At 43.6% G+C, this 17005-nt stretch overlaps 2 protein-coding genes across 3 annotated transcripts in view; one reads left to right on the plus strand and one right to left on the minus strand.

Moving 5' to 3' along the window:
* The window catches only part of LOC126517825 (FGGY carbohydrate kinase domain-containing protein-like), a 454311-nt gene that overhangs the window by 196047 nt on the left and 241259 nt on the right, over nucleotides 1-17005 (minus strand). The gene's annotated exons all lie outside the window — the stretch shown is intronic.
* LOC129381466 (uncharacterized) lies at nucleotides 2353-15568 on the plus strand. Of its 2 annotated transcripts, XM_072285442.1 has the most exons (4): nucleotides 2353-2559; nucleotides 7554-7627; nucleotides 8730-8871; nucleotides 14424-15568. In XM_072285442.1, the coding sequence occupies exons 1-4, from the start codon at nucleotides 2423-2425 to the stop codon at nucleotides 15169-15171; spliced, it is 1101 nt and encodes a 366-aa protein (XP_072141543.1). In that variant the 5' UTR covers nucleotides 2353-2422; the 3' UTR covers nucleotides 15172-15568. The 2 variants fall into 2 exon arrangements, 1 of the variants encoding a protein (XP_072141543.1); XR_011891037.1 differs by lacking the exon at nucleotides 8730-8871.

Consider the following 17005-nt stretch of genomic DNA (forward strand, 5'->3'; position numbering starts at 1 on the left):
TACGCCACTGTCCAATCTCGTGAATCAACACGAAGCTCAACACATCAAGATGGAGATTCTAGTGCAAGAAGGACGATCCGCATCAGTATTACTCTGGCAGGATACGATCCAGCTTTTCTAGACCAAGCAATTCTAGTATAAAAGAAAACTGTAGTTCTCTTTTCTCTTGTTTGCCCAAATTATGCACCTGGGTGTATGATGACATAAGCCAAGAATTGCTTTCACGTTAACGTGGTAATGGCTACACCGAACTTTCTCACGGCAATAAACTTGGTTCCGGTCATCCTGTCTCTGTAGCCTGTCTCGGAGTTAGGACCCCGTTTTCAATTTACTTCTAGGAGTGTTGCAGTAACAAGGGAATGCCAAGGAGACCAGTAATGGGGCTGCAACCTGTGGAGCAGAGTTTGCTTCCGTTCCTCGGACTTATAAATAGACTTGTCACGTGCTTCGCCAACAGGCCTTGTGTATGCAACCAATGCGATGGACCCTTCGCCTGGCGTGCGATGACAATCATAGCACATATCGCAACAGCGTCTGACGCTTGCGAACAATGTTCCAGGCCTTAAGCCTGCATGTGGGTTAGAGACTATATGAGTGCCGGGAGCCCGTCTCTTCTTATTCGTGGTGGAAAAATAGCCTATAGCGAGACATTCCCGTTTCAAGCGTCGTAATCATGTGTACTGTGTTGCTGCTTTTCTTCATAATCATGCGCCGAGTGCGCATCTTTCTGAGCACAAGATAAATAGGCGTTTACGTCATGATCGATCCATGCAAGAGTTCGCTCGTCAACAGCTCCTGCAGCACTCACAGCAACGCGACAAAGGAATCAGGGATGCCATGGCGCGCCTGCATTTTAATGCTAAGCATTCTTGTTGAGTGTAGCGGAGTGTTTTCTGCCGTCTGCCTAACCGTTCTGATGGGCAAAGCCACACCTACAAGATGTAACTGATAGTCTGTTTGCTTCTCGCTCGCAATGTTGTTCACGAGCCTGACTTTTCGTAGTGCGCCGGAAGTAGACGAAGCACCGCCGGTTTGCGAACACGACATTTTGGGATCGTCACATGTCGTGGCGGCAGTGTACGTTTTACCTTTCCTTAAGCAATAAAAACAGACACGATTGCCGAGATAAAATAATCAATAAATTAAAAACTTAAATTAGTGAGCTTTTCAGCGCATGCACATGATGCAAATACATGAGCATTGCCTTGCCAGAGCTGTAAGCATTTTCAAATCGCGTATTGATGCCAACTATACTGCATTTGTAATAGAGGATCGGGTAGGTGCTACCAATAAAAATGGCATGCTAAATGATGTAGAACAAGTTTGAAATTATCAAAGTCTCATCTTACCTCGATTTGTTCTCACAATTCATTCATGCTTTATTGGGTGGCAATTCTTTTATACCGCCACCATTTTCATATTGCTCTGAAAGGTCGAGTAAGTGAAGCCTGTCCCACTTGTAGTTCAAACGACGGCGAGAAAAGTAGGTTTGAACGCGCACCGGCGAGAGTGCAGCGAAAAATGATTCGACTACCTGGTCGGCTTTTTTCTGTTGCGGCTCCGTCATCATGCAGCATCATATTCGCAAAGTGATAAAGCGCTTACGCTTCGTTCGGTGCACCACATATTTGACTTACTGTGCCACACAAATCTATGAGGTTCAGAGTGGGCAGCAGCATATTTAATCTAACAACCACAGCGCTCATCGTGGTGGGCATTTAACGCAATATTTGACTGTGGCCTAAACACTGGCCGGGACGCGAAACTTTCCCCAGTGTTAGAGGCCCGACTGAGCTGCGCCTACTCACGGCGCATGACCGTTCGTCCGCGAAGAAGCGTGTGAAGTGCAAAGCATTTGCACTTGTTTATTTCTAAGGAGTGTCAAGGCAGCACTGCAATTTGTGAATAACAGAACCAAGGGAGCTTGCGTCATCAGGCGACAAGAACTATCTGCTTCATTGGAACAGAGCCTGAGGGTCAGCAGAATTGTCGCGTGTGGTAACCATAAGCCTGTTAGGGTTAACTTAACTTGTATACCTCCTACACTTTCACGAATCCTTACACGAGCAGCTAAATTACTCCCCTGCAAACTTAGCACTTCACTTTCATAAGAGCATGAAAAAGAGCAATGATGTCATCACACGAACGCTTGTTTTTTTAATGAGGGTTAGTTTGGTTAGATGATTTGGCGGAAAGATAGCAACGGTTATCGGGGCGCCTCTGCTAGCAATCAAAAATTTCCATTTTAGCGTCAAGCTAGTGGCGCTCTCTATCGTTTCGTTTATACCAGATATACACTATCAATTTATTCTACATACCGAAGTGCGAAAAGCATTAGTTGCTTCCGTTCGTTTTGGGCATTGAGTGCGCATGCGCGGAGATACAACATCGCGCATTTCTCAGTAAACGCCAGTTCGTTCCCATGGAAGCATCATGCATGGCTGAAGAAAGAAGCAACGAATACACGCCTCCTGTGTTGAGCTTCACGGACGAAACTTCCATAAGTTCAAGCCGTGAAAACACCCAGGGCGCTTCGTCTTCTTTGGGCGCGTACCCAACGTGAGCTTATACCACTTGTAAATTTTTCATTGAATACTGTTATCCTCAGACGTGAAACAGGTAATGTGCTTTTACATCTGTACAGATGTTCCCACCTATACCGGGTCTTTGTTGACGGCCATCTTGAGCTTCTAAATCGGGGTCTTTCTTATACACGCGTCGATTCACGGGCGGTGACGAAGTCTTTTCATGTTCAGCGCAAAGACAGATGTTTCACGCTCGGGATAAAACTTGTCACAACGATAAAGGAATTTACTTAACGAACCAAATACTTTTCGCTTACGTATGATTATTGCACTCCACACCCGGAACTGGGTGCTGTAGCTCGAAGTCCCGGGTGCCATTCCGGATGTGACCGCCGTATTTCTATGAAAGCGCATTGTATAAACACTCATGTTTACCTGTATTTAGGTGCTGGTTAAGGAAGCCTCGGTGGTAAAAGACTAAATGCAGTTTCCCCTGTAACATGCGTTTTATCAGGTCCCGGTTCTGGCGCCAAAATGTAGGAATTTATTAGTTTTAAGCGCACTGCCTCACTAGATATGCCAAATTGGTGTGTACTATCGCGAGCAATATGAGCGGGAACAGAAGAGCTGGTACCGAATAGCCTCGAAACCAAGCTACAGCGATACAAGCATGGCGATGTCCCAAACAGGGGAGACAGGAGGACGCTCCTGCTCTGTTGGCGCTGCCGCTGCGCCGGATTTTCTTTTTCGAAAACGGTAGCAGACTGCACTTGAGTGGCCGCCGTCAGCCGTTAAGACGGTTATGTGTCGCACTCACATACATCTGGTCATATCTTTTTCTTCATGCTTTTGATATTTTTAGAGCACAGCTCTTAGACTCCCGTTCGTGTGTTTTGCGTAACGTACTTTCGGATATACCCCCTAGGACCGTATGCATATATTATGAAGCGCCTCGTGTGCCGACTTACAGGCACAGGCTTATTTCCCAGGGAAGCAGCTCTAGAATGTTTACGCGTCAGGAAAGTGCTGCTATTGGCCACGCTTCGATACACAAAGTTATCAGTAACCACAATATCAGACAGCTTCATCAATGTGCTCTTCATCAAAGTTCTCCACTTTGTATAAAGAGACCAATGGTGGGAGTGCCAACACTTATTACAACAGCGTCCTCCATTCCACTTTGTTTCCGACGACGGCCGTCGCGTATCGCCCATAGCACGGTTCGAGGCTATCTGACACGCGCTCCTCTGTTCCCGCTAATATTGCTCACGGTAGTACTTTCTGGACGACACGACAAAGTGCACAAAAATACTGTAATTTGCTACATAAAATTGAAGCATCACGAAGTGGGTAGTTCCCACAAAACACTTTATTTTTAGAAAGAATAAGCCTGGGGGACGAAAAGGCATCGGTTCCTTTAAAAGGATTGCTTGTCTGTTTGCCTGTGTTGCCTAAGCGCCACGAATACGTGTTAAAGAAAATACGCGCTGTCGCGCAAGCTGACCCATTTGCCGCTCGGAGTAGTTTGGTCGATGAGCCCACTTCTGCTTTTATGTGAGCATTCTTTTACCGCTGAAATTTACATTACAGGGCTTGAAATCGTTTCTAATAGAGCAAGCTTGGGTGACTTCGCACTAAGCGATAAAGAAGTGGAAAGTCAGTATTCCACGGTACATTTTAGCTATTGTGAAAAATTGCAGTAGCACATCACGTTTCAGCTAACCTCGTGCTATGCATTGCATCTGGCATCGGACACTTTTAAGGCGAAAGCATTAGATCTATTTCAAGGTCGCGTTGTGATTGTACAGAATGCGTCTTCTTATTCCACGTCACTGCCACATCTCTGCCGCTAATCATGCCATAAAAAATCACAGGTAATCAATATATAGTTAATTAAAGCACTCGAACGCACTACCGAAGACGACAGGGAATGCTACCAGTGGAACAATTATGCTTGTACTCATTTTTCGGTGGCGTGCTATAACTGATGCCTGGAACTACGAGTGCATCAGCACTTTGGAGCATTCCGCCGGTGGCGTTTGGGTTGGCATGCCTAATAGTTGCAAGACGGTGACTCGACACAGACAGAGTAAAAAAAATGTTACGCAGCATGTGACACGTGAAGGCTAACTTTAAGGTTGTTTACGTGGTTACTTACTCCCCCTTATGGAATATATCAAGATAATGAGGAGCAAGGTTCTCAGCTAAAAGAGTGTGCATAAAATAAAACAGAGGATATCATAGTTTACCGAGAGAATGTAGCGTGGGTACGGAGGTAGAAAGCCAAGCCCTCGAAATTCATACGTACTCCCACACTACAGCATACATAATCAATAGACAACATGAAATATATCAAAATGTCAAGGAATGTATTGCGTAATCCCACATTTCTTTTGTGGTAAATAGCCCCTCCCTATAGTTGATAATCTCGTCGTACAATTTCATTTAAATGTACCCAGCCATACTTCCGCGTGTCATTCAGGCGGTTCTCACTTTTGCTTTGTATGTAACTGTGGTAGGTCGAACGCTAGACCCACTGCACATGGGACTCTTGTACCAATAAGATGGCAAGTTGCAATGCATATGTGAAAAAGAGGCAGCACACTGGCTATCCCAGACCGCCCACTTTGATCCCATTTCGCGCTTTCTTCTTTCTTTCCACTGAGAGGGCAAGAAATGAATGGTAAAAGGACAGCCTGACGGAGGACACTTGCTCTGGGCAATCCCTTGCGCATGCGCCAGCGCGTTCCCGATTGTTTCACTGATTCACTCAGTCTAACAGCGCTCATTAGCACTCCGGGGGACGTTCGCCGAATATTATAAAACTGCGCAGGTGTGCCCTGTACCAGAATTTTTCAAAGGCTTACGCGTCCATTATTCTGGCATTGAAGGCGTTGGTTAAATTTCAAAGACATGCGTGGCCCGTAAACTGCACGCACGCTTTCACTCGCACATGCAGTGTTGGGGGGCTGGAGATGGCGTTATGCACCTTGGAGTTTATACGGAACATCACGGTGACGTCAGCGGCACAACTGCGTCTGGAGAGTCCCCATACTGGCTATCGCAATAAAAAAATAGGCCTCCCATAGAGCGGCAGAACTAGCCTTGGCAGGTCAGTCGGGACGCGTTGACAAATGAAGCTTCTGTGTCCAAGAATGCTAAAGACGGGTGCGCATGATTCCGGCATGAACAATCGCTAAATAGCAAGCCCCACTGCGTTGTTTCGAGAGGTTATGAGATCGTCGGTGGAACATTGCAAATAGCCTCTCAAGTTGCAGGTGAGGGATTTATATCCAATGTTACATTCTTGGCTAATTGCTGCGTGCCGAGGGATATTATTTGGCTTCCCTGCTGCAAACGTCAATCAGTCGACATTGCTGCGGTTCGCTCACCGAATGGAAAGAGGGTTCCCGTGCACCTTCAGCAAAGGCGGCTGTCTTGACACGACTCTCCGATAAAAATCTTACAGGTCATACCTTCGGGCACACATCCACGGAATATGTATAGCCTTAAGAGTACCTACGTGGGCAAGTGCTCCCGTATGCGTGTGTTGTGCAAATGGACTATCTTACGGGGACACAATTCGCAGTAGGCGCTTATAGCATAGCGTTCTCTATTGCTTGCAAATACAGGAGCTACGTCAGTTTTTGCTACTTTACGTAGAAAATCCCTTCCACTGCCCCATAGTGTTTCATGCATGCGAAAGCTGGATGTGGAGAATTATGACCGGCATTGCTCTCACAGAGCCAGGACCCCTCGAAGGCGCGAGTGGCCAGCACGGCAGTTGTACGTAATGAACTGTTTTTTCTTTATTGTTACAATTGTTTTTCTATTCAGTCATGTGGGCTTCTGCTTCGGCATCCGTTCTATCCATTGCCCATGCCTCCGTGATGACTGCGTGTATATTGGTGCAAGAAATCTTTCATTCGAATCTCGAAGCTCGCGGCATTTCGTTTCAGTGCAATATGCCTTCGAATATAATAATATGAAATCCATATGGTGCCTGCAAGCCACTGAAGTTGGCGAACGAACATGATTTGCGTAAGCAGTGCAACATTTTGCTAGCGTATGCTCATCTACTGTAGGCGAGTAAACTTTAGCAGATGTTGCGCCAGTCAGTGAAAACATTTTACGAATATTTCGTTTTAATAAATTTGTGCCTACAAAGTCCCCACCATGTTTCGAGCCATGCCACTTTAGAGACCATGCCTCGGACACCCATATCTCGGCATTACCATGGCAGCACGATGCCTGTCAGGTAACTTGCATGGAAGGTGGCGCCAGATTTCTTTCTAGGGAATACTGTGGGAAACATTATGATAGGAACTCTCGAGGCGTGCTTGCATCATCGCCACCAGCGTTCTATCCTAAGTGTCGCGGCACCTATGCGGCCCAGTCAGACTTTTGGAACTCATGTGAGTTTCCGCGCGTGGTTGGGTGGGCGGGGGGGAAGTCGGCCATGAGACGGCGGGCAGAAAAGTCTTGTGCATTAACACCCAATAGCTTCCTGCTACCCTGTACTCTGCTTTGTAAACCACGTGTTAATGGGAGTGGCATCTGGGAACGTTCGTCTTGGGAAGAGCACCTATAGCCTCCTTTGCCCGTCGTCCCAATCTCACCATCTTTCGGCCGCGCATGTTAGAGGTTTTTAGGTTACGTTTTATGCGTGTGATTGGGCACGTGGTACAAGGTGTGTTCAGTAAATAACCGAGCCTTTATTGGAGTATACACTACCTAAACAGAACCAGCCTTGCTTTTGTTATTGTTCTAATATACTATAGACGTAATAGCTTCGCCTCTCCGCGAAGGCTGTGTCTCGTTTGGCACAAGAAATCTTTCATTCTAATCTAGAAGCTCGCGGCATTTTCTTTCACTGCAATATGCCTGCGAGCCTGGAGGATTTCGGAGGCAAACGTTTCCACAAGGGAGCTTCTCCTGATGTATCCCCTAGTCGAAACATTGGCTTCAGCTACAATCTTTGTTTCACCGCTGTTGCATCGGTGTTCATGAGAGCATGTGTTGTTGCAGAATTCCTGAGACCACCGGTGTTGACGAATGGAACACGCAGTACCACCTGGCTGGTACGGCATCGACCGTCTCCGGTAGGTGCGGGAAGGATTTCCGCCGTTAGTATACCAGGACTCCCCCTCCAGGAGATTGAGGAAGCTCACGTTTGCTATCGCACACGACACATTTAAACAGCATGAATGAATTAATTGTGGTCTGTTACGTGTCAAAACCACGGTCTGATTATGAGGCACGCCGTAGTGGAGGACTGTAAATTTATTTTGATCACCATAGGACTTTTACCGTGCCACCAAAGCTAAACAGCATCGCCGCTGGCTTTTCTTGCTTCCCCGAAGTCATTTTATTGCTAAACATTATTTGGCTCATTCAATATACTGTGACGACATAAGAGTTGAGTCGAAGCTCCTCCTGCAAGCCCGGAGTGTAACCGCCGTTGCACTCTGAAAACCAAGCCACCTGGAATCCGCTCGCGCGTTAATCACCTTGCTCTCCTAAAGTAAATGTAAATGTAATCGAAGAACAAAAGCTCGCTATTTCAAGTTAAAGTATTACCTTTGCCTCAGCGCTGACATGAGAATCGCCCATAAATTTGTCAAGATGCCCAGGTTTCGCTATAGCATACGGTTTCAGGTTTCATCATAACAAATGACAATTTTCTCTTTCGTGAATCATTCACCGCTTTGCAGCGTTAACAGATCTTTTCGTAAGCCCGATTTTGCTCAAGCGATTTTCAAGATAAAAGATGGAAAGTTTATTTTTCCATAACTGCAGCAAACCAGTTTGCAGCGATCCTTCAATACATGCATTTACAGATTTCATTTTCTTGTATGACATGCAGCACCGGCGTCTGGCGCTGAGTTGCTTACCACAGAGCACAAGCATTATCAAAGCACGACAAGAAGCGAGAGAACAAAAATCAGACATTTCAAAGTCGACCAAGTTCCGCTCGAGGCAGTAACGACGAAGGAATTTAGCAACAAACAACTCCCGAAACACATGTGGTTTTTTTTTTATTGGCATCACGTTGTGGATTCCCACTTCCGTTGCTTGAACTTAGAGCATCACTTCAGACGGCCACAGTGATGTCAGGGTTTCTTCTTGCTTTCTGCGCGTTCCTATCAGCGAATGCTCCAGCCTCGTTGCCGCACAATGTTAAATCGGGACCTCTGCTTTCAGGGCATACACAAAGCACAGAAACCGGAAGCACAAATTCCGCACTTCTGGTTTACAGCAGCACTGGCGGCGTCTACAATGCATTGGCCAGCACAAGCTATGCGCGCATGGAGGAACCATCCGGCATTTTTGAAAACGACGCTTCGTGAGCAATACTTTTGTATGAATTCCTTTCGATGGATAAACTCACTCAGACGACACGGAAAGCTGGCTATGGTTTAATTATACTTGAACTGACGAACTTGTGCGATGGAGGGAAGCGTTGTTGCCTGAAATGCCAAACGTCATTGGCAGTTCAAACAATATGGCGCTGACGTAAACAGGAAGCTTTAGCTCAGGGCCGAAGTGCATGGGAAATGAGAAATGAAATTGCTCGACAACACACTGCGCCAACATTGAAGCTTCTGACATTAAAAAAATTGGAATATTGTGTAATTGAAGGAGCTCCGTTTTTGATTTGTGACTTATTCCTAAGAAAAATACAGAAAGAATTTAGTCAAAAATACAGCGCCACGATTCTCTAAACTGCACCTAATCACACATATGAAGTGCACCAAACTGATGTCTTACACAGCGCTCTGAAATCTTATGAGCAGATCCTTTCGATATTCAGGCAAACGCACACTTCACTGAAACTGGAAATGGATAGAAAGAACAGTCCGCTTAGGATCCACTAACATATGCTGCTAATGTAACTGCGGTATATTTTTTCGTGTAGTTAACTTAGCACATTTGGTTTCTTTTTTTCGTAACTTAGCGATTTCAAACTTTTTCCAATTTGACGACCCAGATGAAAATTGTGATTGATACAGCTGCTGGAATTTGAATGCTAGAATCAAATGCCATCAATTATTTTGAATTCATACTCAAGGCATTGTATACCTCTTTTCTTGAGCCTATACCGGTTCTCCAAAAATGCTGCTGTGGCCAGTTATTCCTGTTCCTGTAATTATTTACTTATTTATTTACCTGATCATTACATTTTTACAATGTAAAAATTAAGTACGTAAACTGGTCTAGATACGGGCCAAGCACTCCATAACATTCCATTAGTCACGTGAACAACCACTAGCATATACAAAAGCAAACAAATAAATAGCATATCAACAACAATATACCAAACATTGTTCATCCAGTGCATATAGGGCTGTAATTTCAAAAAAAAAAAAAAAACAGGCAGGAAAGAACGCATAAACGAGGCACTTGTGCATGTGTCCTATTCTGTCTATATTTGTTTGTTTTGGTATTTCTGGCCCAATACGGTAGGAACAATTGCGCGTCAACAATGCCGAAACCCCTCGTGTGCGAACTTAATGAAATTAACGTACAAAAAATATTGTAGACAAGAAATAAAGAGAAAAAAATACAGGTTTTTTATGTTGCATTGACGAACATTGCAATGAACATTGTACTGTGTATTTGCACAATAGGATCTTTAAAACAAAGCATTTCGGGCGCAGATTTTAGCCATTGTGCTTGAAAACTCTGAAATATTTCATATTATTCGATATCTATTTGATATGTGTGTATTGACATATGTCCGACGAGGAGTCAACCCCCCCCCCCCCCTCCCCTGTATTTGACAGAGATAACGTGAGTAGTATAGTACACCTTTGAAGCATTTCCGGTTATGTTACTTCTCCTCACGTACAAAGGGTGCTATATAATAGCCAATGTGTTTTATCTCAGGCAATACGACCTGCTTCAGTGCCAAACGTCTCACTTCCGAGGTCGCGTTTCTGGACATTTGCCTGCAAGTTAGCGCTTAGATTGTGCAGATAGCCGACCTCAATAAGATAACATCGGTGTAATTAGCCCCCCTCTTTCTGAGTACACTTTAAGCATTCAAAATGCGCTACCACGATTTTGCGTTGCCCTATGAAATTCTTCCAAGTTCTTCTATGTACGGTTCTGTTTTGCATATTAACACACGCTCTGCTCTCGCTAAGCATGACCAGATTGCCTATTTCCTAGATGAATTCTCTTTTCAGTATAATATTTTAATGCTTACTGAAACATGGTATTATGACGGGTGTGCAATGCTCCGTCTTAATGGATACCAAAACTTTTTCATCAATCGCAGTAGTCGTAGGGGCGGTGGCGTCACTATTTATGCTAAAGCGTCTGAAGAATATGAAGTAATATCAGATTATACATGCATCACAAACGATTACGAGGTACTAACACTGAAACGAAACGCTGACGTCATTACTGTCGTTTATCGCCCACCAAATGGGAATTTCGGGCACTTTATGAACTTTTTCGAAAGCTTCTTGCAATTTGTTTCCTCAAATAGTCTGAAACTCATTTGTGGTGAAGACTTTAATATAAATACCCTTGACGCTAGCACTTGCGCTCAAGATTTCAACAGCACCATTTCTTCCATAGGCTTTGTGAATATAATCACTACACCGACACGCATCACTGTACTAACTTCATCCACACTTGATTTGTTTATTACCAATGCGGAAACTAGAGTCGCTGATGCAGGAACCATAGCATGTGACATAAGTGACCACTGCCCAATCTTCATGATTTTCTTCCCCCCCAAAGTTCACAAGAATAGTCGAAGGGACGCAATCACAGTCCACTATATATCGGACGATGCTTTACTTTTATTTAAGCGTGACATCAGTGCTCAGCATTGGTCTTTTATATTGGGAATAAAAAACGTGAATGATGCATATTCTAAGTTCATTGAAATTTTTCAGCGAATATACGCGATACATTTTCCTTTCACAAGTTTCAAACCATCAAAAAGAATAAGAAAACCTTGGGTCACTCCTGCCCACAGGAAAGCTATCAATAAGAAAAATCGATTATTTCACACCTTCTTACGTACAAGAGTACCGTCTGATTTGAAAGATTTCAAAACTTTCAGAAATAAACTGAACGCCGAGCTACGGTCGGCAAAATTACGATATTATCAGCGGTTGTTTTCTGATATAAAGAAACAGCAACCTGACGCTGCTTGGAAAGTGCTAAACAGGGTGCTCGGTCATGAAAGTAAAACGGAAATGCCCTCAAAGTTAACGCGCAATAAGCGTGAAATAGTCGGTCAGGCGCTTGTTGATCATTTCAACCAAGCATTTCTAGACCACGCCCTTCCATATAGTAACCTACAGGTTATCAGACCGTCAAGCAATTGCCCTGCTGAACGCTTTGCTCTGCATGATATAAGTGAAGCTGAAGTTTGTCGAACATTTCTAGATCTAAAGAACAGCAAGGCTTTAGATATAGACAACCTACAAATAAAGCCCATAAAATATGTTATCGAATACATTACACCTGCGCTCGCTCACATATTCAATCTCGATATCCAATCAGGTCAAATTCCTGACGCACTGAAACGATCCAAGGTAAGTCATTTACAAAGGAGGCAATAAAAATGAGACAAAAAATTACAGGCCAATATCTGTGATACCAATTTTTTCTAAAGGCTTAGAAAAAATATTGTTTTCTCGACTGACTAACTTCTTTGACAAAATAAATCTTCTTTCCTACACGCAGTTCGGTTTTAGAAAAGGACGCTCTACCGAAACAGCTTTATTAACTCTTAAAGAAAGCGTGGTACAAACATTGAAAATAAACACATAACTCTCGGTCTTTTCGTAGATTACAGTAGGGCATTCGATTCACTTAACCATAACATACTTATATTAAAACTCTCGGACTACGGGGTTCGCGGTAAGCAGCTCGAACTATTACGTTCGTACTTAGGCAACAGGACTCAGTCTGTGTACATTGGCAATTACCATTCATCTCCCCTCGATATAAAATGTGGTGTACCTCAAGGCAGTATTTTAGGTTCTCTTTTGTTTAACGTATACATAAACGATATTGTCCTTATTGACACAAGCTCAAAATTTATCATATATGCCGATGATAGCACTATCCTACTCTCCGGAACTGATGAAGCCGATCTAGCGTCATGATGTAATCAGGTCCTTGAGAAGCTCTTATTCTGGTCAAATTCTAACTGCCTCAAGATTAACTCAGCTAAAACCAAAGTATTTTTCTTCCGTGCAAAAAATAAAGTAATCAATTTAGAACAGGATATATACTGTGACGGGCACAGGATCGAAATCGTCAGTGAATATAAAATTCTCGGAGTAACATTTAGTTCTAATCTCACATGGTATTCGCATGTTGACAACTTATGCAAAAAACTTTCAATGACCACAGGAGCTCTATCGCGTTGCCGTGCAATTCTCCCAGTGGAAGCCAAAAAACAAATTTATTCTGCATTGTTCGCTTCTCATATTAATTACTGTAGTCTCGTATGGTTGACCACTACACAAAGGAATATTACGAGGATTTGTTTATTACAAAAGAAAGTTGTTCGCAATATCGCAAATATCGATTATTTAGCTTCCACAGAATATTATTTTAGGTTGTACAACATTATGAAAATACAACATATGTATGAATTTCGTGTTTTGCGTTCATTCTATGTGTCTTCACCCACTTTTAAAAACTTTATTAGTACAATAGCACTACTTCAGCAAAATACCAATGATCGTACACGTTCTCTTGATTTTTGGATAATTCCGCGTTTCCGCACTTTTTACAAACTGCAGCCTTTGAAATATAATCTTCCGTTAATCTTAAAAAAATACAAAGATATCGTAAAACCCACACTAGCATTACTTGAACAGCTCTTTTCTTTAAAGAATATCATACCTACAACTATTGTCGTGAAGCTACGTACATTTATATTCTTTCTTTTCTTCTTTAACAGAAGCTAAAAACTCCTGTGTCAGCTTGCATTTCACATTGTAGTGTTTTAGGAATGATATCTTTTCCTGATGTATTATGTGTTTCTGTGTATGCATATGTGAATTCATATATGTACATGTATGTGTATGTGTATATGTATATGTGTGTACATGTGTATATGTATATATATATATATATATATATATGTGTATACGTTAGTTTTCCTCTTTCTTTCATTATATTTGACTTTTATATATATATATATCTATATATATATATATATATATATATATATATATATAATGTATGCGTATATATGGGTGTGTGTGTACATATATGTGTATGTATATCTGCTTCTGTATATATAGATATATATGTATATCTGGTATTATATATATCTGGTGTTATATAAGCATTATATCTGGTATTATATATTCTTATTCCGATGAACTGTTATTTTCTGTACGTTTTTGTTTAACGGTTCGACATGCACGTCGAGGTCAAGCCCTGCCTTAAATATGGTGTCCGGGCCTCTGTCAAGCTGCAGACCGCAGCTTTTAGCCCTGTCAACCACAAAATTGTTTTGGAAAAAATAAAGAATTTGAATTTGAATTTGACATATGTCCGACGAGGAGTCAACCCCCCCCCCCCCCCCCCCCTGTATTTGACAGAGATAACGTGAGTAGTAGAGTACACCTTTGAAGCATTTCCGATTATGTTACTTCTCCTCACGTACAAAGGGTGCTATAAAATAGCCAATGTGTTTTATCTCAGGCAATACGACCTGCTTCAGTGCCAAACGTCTCACTTTTTAGGGCGCTTTCTGGACACTTGCCTGCAAGTTAGCGCTTAGATTGTGCAGATAGCCTTGGTATAAAGGCGCGATTTAGTTTGTCGAACTCTCAATTGGCAAAAATGTATTTTTGTCGCCCTGTAACGAGTCGCTCATATTGAACCCCATTGACCGTCTGCTTGCAGGGCTTCTACAGGAAGCGGAGGAAAGGAAGAACAGGAGTTGCCCGGTGTCTGTGGCAATGTTTCGAGCGGACAAGACGCCTTGCATGGGCACGCCAACGAACACAAGGGCGATACAGCCCACACTTGCAAAACAAGCGATGTAACATTTGTCAAGGATTCGAAGTTCATAAAACACTGCCGGAATACAACAGGCGAACCACACAAATGCGAATCCTATGGCAAATTGTCCGGCCAGGCTGCTAATCTCGCTGCACATTGCCGCACACATACATGCAAGAAACCCTACATTTTCATTATATGTGAACAATCGTTCCGGCAGTGTGTCCACCTAGATAACCATATGTGTACGCATACAGGCGAGAAAGCCTACGTTTGCAAAATATGTGATAAATCGTTCCGGCAGTCTGTCCACCTAGGTAACCATATGCGCACGCATAAAGGCGAGAAACCCTACATTTGCAAAACATGTCGTAAATCATTCACGCGGTTGGCTAGTCTCCGTAGACACCAGCAGACTCACACAGACGGAAAAACCCCTGTCTGTCAAACATGCTCGAAACCATTCAAACTCTACTGGCACAGTAGTGATAAAGCTTGCGTTTGCGAAATATGTCACGGACAAAGGAAGCACGGAGAGAAAACGCCGTATGAGTGTACGCAGCGTGGATTTCTTTTCGCAGAGAAAGAAACGCTCGATGAGCATCTGTGGCAGAGTAATACGTGCTACTTATGTGGATTCATTTGGTGACGAAGTTCAACTGCTTACACACCTCGTGACGCATAGGCATGTGCAGCCGCGATATTCTGTCTAGTGCGCGAGTTAGGTAAATCGCGCGCAGCATTTGCATAACAACGTGAGAGTGAATTAGCACAAGCTCTTGGGCCAGTTGCAGCACGATGAACTTAAAAAGGGTACCAGCGAAACACAACGTACGCGCACACAGGAAAAATGCGTTAGACACGGACGGACGCTGGACTTTCAGCTGTACTTTATTGAAACCTACATCGTCGCACATAACCTCCGACGCATGCGCATCTTCAGCTGCTTCCAAGACATGTGCAAAGATCACATTTCGGAGATACGTTACCGTGTGCAAATAGCCGACCCATGCGCAACTCCTTGTCCTCCTAAGACCTGCGCATGAATGTCAGTTTTTGATTAATCATATTTTACCTACTCGATAGGTAAGCGCCTATCGAGGCTTATATAGGCTTACCTATGGAGAAGGTAAAGCATGATTAATCAAAAACTGACATTCATGCGCAGGTCTTAGGATGACTAGAAGTTGCGCATGGGTCGGCTGTTTTCACACAGTAATGTATCTCCGAAATGTTATCTTTGCACATGTCTTGGAAGGAGTTGAAGATGCGCATGCGTCGGAGGTTATTTGCGGCGATGTAGATTTGGGCGATGTAGATGTAGATTGTAGCCTCAAGTCACTAAATGCATAAAACAAATTTTCCCACCAGCTAACCTCGATTCGTAATGTCAGCTATTCGTCCGTTTCCAGTTCTTCTTTGCTTCTCCCGTACCACTCGATTTCATGTTCTCTTCCAAGGTTTTGCTCGGATATCAACCACACGAGCTCCTTTCCCATGCACACCTGCCACCTGCCAGATATTTCTGCCGTCACCCTTTTATTTTTTCCTCCGTTGTTTTTGTTTTCTCATTTTCACTCTTTTCTTCTTTCCTTTTTTTATTAAATACTCACCGACACATTGCAAAGTTACATTACAATACCTTTTTCGGCGACTCGACCCCACAGGCTGTCGCCATTTCTGTATACCGGCGTGACCATGCCTACGCTGAACTGCTGTACTAAAGCTAACGTCCCATGAAAGACCAGCTACCCCATTTATTGCCCCCAACACCTTCTCAATACCTTCAATATTACCAACCGCAATGCTGCTGCGCTTAAATAATTCTTTCAAGTAATTTCTTTAAGTTACTCGTTCTGTGACGAGTTGGCCAGCTTTTCTGAAACCACGAACGGATGCAGCCTGCGACACCAATGGCTTCTGTTCGGTTTTAGCGCCGGAAAGGAACGCCTTAGGCACTAAGCTACCGCGGCAGGTATCACGTAGAAACTTTGCGACAATTAGTCATAGATTTACTATGACCAACTCTACAGAAAGAAAGCTTCTCATAGGGCGAATGCATTGAAATCAGCAGCTGCAAGGCCGCCGCCATATTGCTACGTTGCACCGGCGCGCGGGCGCCGCCGACGAGTTACAATTCCGAGGAGACGCGCAATCAGCGTGGTACAGAGCCTCCTTCAGAACGGTGGCACGATCCAGTTCAGGCGCTGGCAATCGCATCCTTTAACGCACTATAAAAATTAGCTAAACATTGTATTTAAAGGCCTTGTGACGTTCCTGAAAAAAAGAAAGAAATTGTAAGTCGCGCAAACTTTGGCTTTAAGTGTGGAGCGCGGTAGCATTGAAAAATATCCGACTGCTTCTCAGGCTTGCCGTCAGCTGCAGCATATGTAACCCTAATGTTTACCGGCAAACGCTGACGCTGAATGCTATGCGCGAAGGCGAGATTTCTGTAGAAACGCGGCCTCTTGCGTGGGCCGCGA

The sequence above is a fragment of the Dermacentor andersoni genome, chromosome 11, assembly GCF_023375885.2.
Source record: "Dermacentor andersoni chromosome 11, qqDerAnde1_hic_scaffold, whole genome shotgun sequence".
NCBI lineage: Eukaryota > Metazoa > Arthropoda > Arachnida > Ixodida > Ixodidae > Dermacentor > Dermacentor andersoni.

What these genes read in the sequence shown, in the direction of transcription:
- LOC129381466 (XM_072285442.1), top strand. Translation starts at nt 2,423, where the DNA reads ATGGAAGCATCATGCATGGCTGAAGAAAGAAGCAACGAATACACGCCT. An exon ending in TCTTTGGGCGCGTACCCAAC is followed by an intron (nt 2,560 to 7,553) that starts GTGAGCTTATAC and finishes GTGTTGTTGCAG; the next exon opens with AATTCCTGAGACCACCGGTG. An exon ending in ATTTTTGAAAACGACGCTTC is followed by an intron (nt 8,872 to 14,423) that starts GTGAGCAATACT and finishes GTCTGCTTGCAG; the next exon opens with GGCTTCTACAGGAAGCGGAG.